This window comes from Mobula birostris, chromosome 31 (assembly GCF_030028105.1).
Source record: "Mobula birostris isolate sMobBir1 chromosome 31, sMobBir1.hap1, whole genome shotgun sequence".
Taxonomy (NCBI): Eukaryota; Metazoa; Chordata; class Chondrichthyes; order Myliobatiformes; family Myliobatidae; genus Mobula; species Mobula birostris.
The window spans coordinates 23,654,843-23,663,852 of record NC_092400.1 but is presented as its reverse complement, the minus strand read 5'-3'; the positions used below and the strand labels follow the sequence as shown (position 1 = coordinate 23,663,852).

The window sequence follows — 9,010 nt, the reverse complement described above, 5'->3', positions numbered from 1 at the left end:
CAGGCAGTGACGAGGCTGTGCGTCTTACGTCACGTAGTAACACGTTCGGAGGGAACAATGGAGGGAAGCCGGGGCCGTGTTTATGGTTCCGGCTACCGATAGCAACGCGCGGCCATTTCGTCCTCTGAAAGTTGGCGACTTGGCGCGGACATTTCCTCCTCTGTGCGCTGGCTTGAAATAAACCTACAATAAAAGACTCCCTTTCTCACATTCTTCCACCCCACACACCTCCCCAACGAGTAGTGTTAGCAACCATGTGTTTTTAAACGGTCCGCCATCACCGGGCGGGTTACACTGATGCTTCCCCGCAGTAGCCGCCCGCTCTTGGGTTGCTGTCGGACCCGGGGCAGCTCTCGGTGAAACGGACGCTGGGGCCTCACTCTGGAGATGCCGCTGTTGGGACGGGGTGGCCGCTGGCGGCTGAGGTATGGAGCGGCCAGGCTGCTGGTCGCAAACGCGGCCTTCATCTCCCTCATCGTGTTGTCTTGGCTCACCGGGGCTGAGGAGGCCTTTTCTTTGAGTGCCGGCCCGGTGCTCAGCCGGTGCCAGGGTAAGTAGCTAGGCCTCAGCCGCTTGAGAGTTAAAACGGGGATATTTCTCTCCGAGTTCAGTTCAGATTCGCAGGACAGCGACAGAGGCAGCATCTTGGAATTAAAAGATGCTTTTTACCTTACAAACATTAAACTCATTCAGTACTTCTCCCACCTGTATTAAAAACTGGGGCGGGATTTAAAAGCAAATTACAAAGTAGTCTAATGAATGCATTTCTAATGGATCCGATGTCTGGAAATGTAAAACCACAACACCTGCCGAGGCCTTTTTATCTTTAGCCTTTTAATTTTCTGATGTGCGTTGTTGTTTAAGGCAGACACAGTTTGTTTTTAACAGTAGAAAGAGGGTTGCTTTCTCCAAAGTAAACAAAATCCCAGTTGAATCTTGCGTCCCAGAACTCACGAGGTGACCTGAAGAACTTTGCACTTTTTTTTTTAACCATCAAATTAAGTAGTAGTTTGAATGGCAGCTTGTATGTGCTTGTAGTCCACTGAAAACTAGCTATGTGCTATATACTGAGTGGTTACTACGTTGTAGGAGGTCTATACTTATGGATGAAGTATGTAGTGTAGAAAAGTGAGATATTTTCCAAAGTAGAGCTGCAAAAGTTTATTCCTTAGCCATAACAAAATATTCAGAAAATGGGTAACCAATATGTTTGCTTATATACTACATGAAAAACTGAAGATTGGGACAGTTCAACTCCAGTTCTTTCATTATATTGACAATTATAGCAATACATTTAGGCATAAAGAAGTCCAATGGGTGTTAATTTATTTAACCACATAACCTGCATTTTAAAAGTAAAAACAAAATACTGAAAATACTCAGCAAATCAGGCAGCATCTATGAAGTGAGAGGGCAGTACTTCAAGTCATTATTCTGATAGAAGGCCATTGACCTAAGATATTAAATAATTTTCTTTATTCAAAAATGCTGTCCAACCTGCTGAGTTCTGTTTTTATTTCAAATTTCCAGCCCACCTTTGATTTTCAATGCCTATCAGAAGTGTTTTTGAAATGGCTTTGGCCAGTCAAATTTCCTTGTTTATGCAATAAGCTCACTTTTGTTAAAATCAAGTTAACGTCAAACAACGGAGGACTTTCTCAGCACAAAAGTGAATTTTCAACCTTGCTATTTTCAGATGTGTTTCTGAGCATCCTATTATTTTGAATTTGAAGGGGACAATGAATCTAAAACCTATATTAATCACCCTGTACAGTTCCTCCTGCACACCTGGAACTATCATTAATGACAAAGGTTTCTGCTCAGCTGCCCTAGCTCTCTTTTAAAAAAAAAACTTCTTTTTGCTATTTTTGTACTTTCCAGAGGAAAAAAAAATAAGATTCAGGCCCTCTTTCATAATTTTCTTGCTAGTTTGATTCTGTTTTGCTCACATGTTTAGAAAGGTGTTTTGCTGTAGAAAACCAATTGACATAGTGGCTTTTACATGAATGGATTCAGTTTCTTGTCATGTGTACAGATGCAATGAAAAAAATTACTTGCAATAGCATTACAAGCACATAGCATCTTATACGCAACATCACAAAAAACATAAATCATATAAGAAAATTTAAAAAGTTTGTATAAGTTCTCCTCATCCCTACACCAACTCTATGCTTTGTAGAAGTGTTATTGGGCAGGATTTGATACCAGAAGTTAGAGGAAAGGGAAATGGAAGGATTTAGAGAGGGATTTCTGGACCTTGCACCTGAAAGGAAGAAAATTAGGAAAGACAGTGTGTCAGACAAGGATGATCATTGGAGTAAGCTACCACAGGGTGAAACTATGAAGAAGGGAGGGATGCTTATCCAGTTGGTAACATATGTGAAGTGAAATTTTTCTAACGGGGCTTTGCCAGATCAGTATCCTAAAGGTCTCCAATAAACCAAAGAGCAAGTAATTGTAGATTGTGCATTCACGTGAGTAGTGAGTGTGTTTAATGAGGGAGTTGGAACCCACAGTGTTCTCAACCAAGGTGCCTCAACACTGCTTATGGCAGGATTAGGGGAGAAAGAGACACATGGATCATTATATAAATAGGTTTTAAACTGTGGAGCAAGAACCAGCAAGATTATGAGCTTAAATGAAGCAATTCCACTAATAAGTGTTGAGATGGCCAGTGCAGTGACAAAGATGATTAGGGGATTAGTGCAGTCAAGGTTGTGAAGGAAGAGAATTACAAACCTGAATATTTACTTACACAAGAAGAACAATTCTCTTAACATTTACCAAGTGCATATTGCAAATAGCATTAGAATTATTTGTATCTTTACTGGTGGATCAATTGATAACATTTTACTGCAGTTTTTTAAGCAATGGGTTGCCAGGGTAACAATTGTGAACCTTTGATTTTAACTATGGACAACTGTAATGATTCCATTATGTGAGAGGACAGACATTCAAAAGCAACTCCTTGCATTGTGCCCCATTTATGATCTTATAGCCCTGGATCTTTTGTAGTTTTATCACCAGCTTTAGAATTACTGTCTCAGTTAAAAAGGCTGTAAGTCTTCAGTATGTAAGGACACTTTCTATATGCCACACATAAAATGCTGGAGGAACTCAGCAAATCAGGCAGCATCTATGGAGGGGAGTAAATGGCCGATGTTTCAGCCCAGACCCTTCATCAGGAATGGAAATGAAGGGGGCAGAAGCCAGAATAAGAGGGGGGAGGGGAAGGAGTGCAAGCTAACAGGTGATAGGTGAAGCTAAGTGAGGGGGAAGATGGGTGAAATAAGAGGTAAAGGGCTGAAGAAGAGGGAGAGGAAAGTGGAGCATGGAAGAAAGGGAAAGAAGAGGGGCACCAAAGGGAGGCGATGGCTGGGTGATGGGCAGAAAAGGGTTAAGAGGAGAACCGGAATGGGAAATTGAAAAGGGGTTGGAGGAAGTTAGAGAAAAGAATGTTCATCCCCTCCCCTTGCACAAGAATTGCAGCTTTTGCAGAATCTTTTATGTTTAGTTTGGTGGTGGCATCCGTTAATCTCACGGGACTATGGATCTGCGCCTGGAAAATCTTGCTTCAGTCTCTCCAGCGCGCAGGCCTGGGCAAGGTTGTATGGAAGACCGGCAGTTGCCCATGCAGCAAGTCTCCACTCTCCACGATACCAATGTTGTCCAAGGGAAGGGCAAGGGCCGATACAGCTTGGCACCAGTGTCGTCGCAGGAGTTGCCAGAACGAGGTTGAAAGGGACTCCAACTCTGGAGTTGTCCTCCGAGTTTACTCCCGAAGCCTTTCCCATGAGTGGGTAAGGCAGTGGAGGTTTGAAATCAAGAGTTTTTCCTCTCTTAGATGGATTGCCTTCCCAGGCTGACGAGCTCCCTCTACCCAGACATCCCACCTCTCCCGGAAGTTCCGGGAGTCTCCCGCATATTAATAGTGGCTCCCTGATGCCCACAAATTATATACAATGTCCCGGAGGGAGACTGGGAGCGAGCGTGAGAGAGACAACAAGAGCGAGAGAGCGACCACGAGAGAGAGAGCGAGCGCGTGAGAGAGAGCACCATGGCAGAGTGTTCCAAAAAAAGAAAATATAAAACATACGTCACCCCAGACTACACTAAAGTGTACCCCTGCCTAATAGGGGACAAAAATAATGACAGTGTTTCTCACTGCACTATTTGCAACAGTGCCCATGGTGGGTTAAGACTATAAAAGACATATTGAGGTGAGTTTAACAGGTGTCATTCATTCATTAGCATAGCTAACGTTTTTTAAACTAGCTGGCTAGCTGCTAAGGAGCTATGCTATTGCAGACATCCCACCTCTCCCGGAAGTTCTGGGAGTCTCCCGCAAATTGATGGTGCTACCTCCCTGAAATGAGTTATTGAAGACTTTGATTATAGATTAATAGAAAAATACAGCACAGAAGTAGGCTTTCAGCCCATCTAGTCTATGCTGAACCATTTAAACTACCTGCTACCATTGACCTGCACTGGGACCATGGCCCTCCCTGCCTCTGCCATCCATGTACCTAACCAAACTTCTCTTAAGTGTTGCAATCAAGCTCACAGGCACCACTCGTGTGGGCAGATTGTACCACACTCTCATGGCCCTCCGAGTGAAAAAGTTTCCCCTCATGTTCCCCTCAAATTTTTCACCTGTCACTCTTAACCACCTCTAGTTGTAGTTCCACCCAACCTCAATAGAAAAACCCTGCTTGCATTCACTCTATACCCTCATAACAGACTTGCCTACCATCTTGACAGACCTGTACTTGCCATGATGCTAATTCCTCCATACTGGAAGGGGAATGAACAAAACACGAGTGAGATGACCAGAAAGTTAAGAGGCACAACAGCCATTACACAGAAACTTTAATAGATTTGCAATCTATTAAAGAATAGTTTTTTTTACATTCGGGGCTAAAGCTGCCAAGTGATGCACCAAGCTTTTATGTGAGAATAAAAGACCACATGAATGAGGGCATTAAATAGCTCAATAAAATAATAAAAATGCACATGGAAGAACAACAAATAAGACAAGAGAGTGATGTGTGTGTGGAATGGGCTGCCAGTGACGGTGGTGGAGGTGGGTACAACGGGGTCTTTTAAGAGACTCCGGGATAGGTACGTGGACCTTAGAAAAATAGAGGGCTATGGGTAACCCTAGGTAATTTCTAAAGTAAGTACATGCTCAGCACAGCGTTGTGGGCCGAAGGGCCTGTATTGTATTGTAGGTTTTCTAGGTTTCTACAACCTGATCTACTTGATGGAATGTACCAATGAAGAATTTGACTCGAAACATTGATTATTGATTTTCTTTTGCGTCAGATCTGCAGTTTCTGACATCCTCAACCTCATTTTCTTGATTACGTCATTCAGAATTATTTCATTCTGTTTCATTATGGATTATTCTCCAGATAATTTAAAGTCTCTACTGAATTTAAATTACCTAGTTAGTGGGGTTCATGTCTTCGGATTGTGTATTTAGAGCTCTGGATTATTAGTTCAATAGTTTCATCAGAACACTGCTGTTGCTGTCAAGTAGAAAACAAGGATGTTTAGGTTTGGCTGGGCAGTCACAGAATTTTGGATGGATAGCCACACAGTTTAGGTGCATCGAATTAAGTTGTTATACATTAAGATGCTTTACATTATGATCTTTGGAAACGAAAATGGCTAATAAATTTTGGGGCAAATTGGCCAAAATGGATCATTAGCCATCTAGGTAGTAAACTGGAGTATTGGTATGTAACAGCATTGGTGACCCCTGAAGCAATCCCACCAACCAATCCAACTTAACGAGTGCCTGTTCTTTCGGAGGAGCACAAAAATCATTAACGGCAAGATGTATGTTCCAGTTCTTCCATTGCCCATCAATTACAAAAATGGAAAGATTACAATTCATTTTGGAGTTAGACTAGATTTAGGAATAAGTTGCTACACTTAACACTTTAATGATTTGTTATCAATCTTGGAAACAAGGGTATGATTGTCCCCAGAGGGTGAGGCAGCATCCGTGGATGGGAACAGTTAACGCTTCAGGACAAGACCCTTTATCATGAACTCAACTTCTATACCTTTACCATTGCCTTCCTCCTTGCACCATCATCCCCTTTGTTTTTTTATCACTCCCAACTCCAAATGAAGTTTAAAAGTTAACAGCAACACAGTAAAATATGGAGGAAAGCATGGGAATCTGGCAAGGCAAAGATGCCTCACCTCAGAGTGGAAGACCATCTCACTGATCTTAAGCCAAGACAATTCCGTTCATTGCCAAAAGTGAAAGAAGAAAAAGGCACAATCATGCTCACGAGGTACTGCAGGTGCTGGAAACCCAGAGCAACACACACAATGTGCTGGAGGAGTCCAACAGGTCAGGCAGCATCCATCTCTTATGTCCCCATTAACTTCTGTTCCCACCAGCACAGCCTGCCCTCGGGCCTATACTAGGGGCAGTTTACAATAACCAGTTAAACTATCAAAGGGCACATCTTTGGAGTGTGGGAGGAAACAGGAGCAGGAGCACCTAAAGGAAAATACTTGGTGAAAGTAATACCTAAGATCAGATCAAACCTGGATCTCTGAAACTGTGAGGTATTAGCACTGCTCTCTGAGTAACTGATGTTCTTTCTATTAGGTTTCTGGTGACTGAGTTCATAGTGGTTAGAGTAAAATGCAGAATTAAAGTGACAGGATCATTTGCCCAGGGCAATGCTATTCATTGAATGGTGTTTATCAAAGCAACTGACCAAAGTGCATAATGTCCCCAGTGGCGAGAAAATCACTTTCTGAATTTGAAGAGGTACAAGTGTGTTGCCTTTCAATTGAAAGGAAATGGCTGAAAAACAAAATTGTAAACACAACTGATTCAGCAGATGCTTGAAATCTTGAGCAACACACACAATGTGCTGGAGGTACTCAGCAGGTTAGGCAGCATCTACGGAAAGGAATAAACATTCGAACCAAAGAAGAGACGCTTAACTGGACACAGCGGTTGGAACTGGGAAGTCATGTGATAAATCTTTAAGAATATATCCAACAAAAGTTTTCAATCCTATTTGCTAGGAATGGATTTTGACAAAAAAAAAGCTGTAGTATTTTTAACAATAGATTCTTTGAAAATTTTAATACAGAGGACATTCAACCACTCTGTCTAAGCAGTTGGAAAAGAGCTACCCAACCTAATTACAACAGTACTGTATCATTATCCTTACAGGCCATGGCTCCAAAGGTTGATATCCAAGTACATTTTAAATGGGATGATGTTATTTGTTTCTAACTCCTTTCTTTTTCAATCTTTTTATTAAGTTTCAAAATTAAACATAACAAATAAAAGTGATGATACAAAGAGATCGGGATTATAATAGTAACAGTTAACATGAACAAGCACAGATTCCATGTAACAAATATAGTTTAGCCCCCCAATCTCAAGTAACTGACCATGAAAAAGATATTTTATAAAGGGGAAAAAAAAAGAAAACCCTCTAAACTAAAGAAAAAAAACAAAGCTTGGGCTGTCATATTACATCGGCTAAAATTATTATTTGTCCTTAACTCCGCTCCTCTATACATGAACAAAAAAGTTACTACAAAGGATTCAGAAAGGGTCAGCTTACATCATACGAAAATATTGAATAAATGGCCACCAAGTTTCTTCAAATTCAACTGAAGGATCCATAGTACCACTCCTAATTTTTTCCAAGTTTAGGCATGCTATTGTTTGGGAAAACCATTGAAATGTAGTTGGGGGAGTTAGAGTCTTTCCATTTAAATAAAATAGATCTTCTGGCTATTAATGTAACAAATGCAATTAGATGACAAACTGACAAGGATAAACGACTAGAGTCTATCAATGGTAGTCCAAAAATTGCAGTAATAGGGTGAGGTTGTAAATCAATACGCAGAACTACTGAAATAATATCAAAAATATCTTTCCAATATTTTCCTAGCAGAGGACAAGACCAGGACATATGTGTCAAGGAAGCTACCTCAGATTTAAATCTATCACAAACAGAATTTATGTGGCAATGCCTCCTTTCAGGCAGTGAGTCCCAGACCTGTAAACTCCCTGAGTTGGGGGAAAACTCCTTATTCTCCTAAATTAAATATTTTAAGTTCATAACCTCTAGTTTTGATTCCTCTGCTTGGGAAACATATCTTTTATATGTACTATTTTCAATTTTATATTCCTGTAGTAACTCCCCACTAATACCTCAGTCATCCAATCTTTTCGTAGCTATAAAGTTCTGGCAATTTTTTCAAAAATTTCTTCTGTACTTTCTCCATTACAGTTACATTTTTTCTGTAATGTGATGCTTAGAACTGTATGCAGTATTTAAATTGTGATCTAACTATTGCTCATATAGTTCTAGTGATCTAACAATAATCTGGCTTTGACTTTCTCTGCCTTAGTCAATAAAAAATTTTTTTTCACATGTTTAAATCACCTTATTAACTTCTCTTGTTGCCTTTGAGTATCTGTGTATGTATGATGTAGGAGGGAGCATTGTATTGTTTTTATTCTGCTATCTGTCTCATCTGATGGGCGAGTCCTACCATTAACAACTGGTTACATAGGCCTAGTAGTTTAATGTGCTAATAAGTGTGCCCATTAAGCACAGATACTCCCTTTGTTCTACATTTCCCTCCCTGTTTTCACTCCTACTGAAAACCTCTTTGCACCTCTTCCTAAATCTTCCTATCCATTTCTGACAAGAGGCTGAAAAAACGCTTAAAAAAAAGATTATTTTCCTTTTCACTGATGCTGCCTAAATTGCTGAGATTTCCCAGCTTTTTCTGTGCTGTAATCAAATTTCCAGCATCTTCTAGTTTTTTTGATTTTCAAGGACAAATATTATTAGGTGAAGAATACGTGGAAAAATCAGATTAGATAAATAGGAGTACAAAATGGTCAGATTTTTAATTGAGTGCCAGGGTGGATCGAAGAGACTGAATGGGCTTTGTTATGTGCCATGTTGTTTGACATAGGCGATCGTGGTCTTTTCATGAAAAT

The 9,010-nt window shown here is 40.6% G+C and overlaps 1 protein-coding gene across 3 annotated transcripts in view; it reads left to right on the top strand.

Annotated features, from left to right (window-relative positions):
* Positions 1–54: 54 nt before the first annotated feature.
* The window catches only part of rhbdd3 (rhomboid domain containing 3), an 83,287-nt gene continuing 74,331 nt past the window's right edge, over positions 55–9,010 (top strand). For all 3 annotated transcript variants that reach the window (XM_072247707.1, XM_072247704.1, XM_072247705.1), the window contains exon 1: positions 55–550. In XM_072247707.1, the coding sequence (XP_072103808.1) occupies positions 388–550 (163 nt within the window). In that variant the 5' untranslated portion in view covers positions 55–387. The remainder of the gene's footprint in view (positions 551–9,010) is intronic.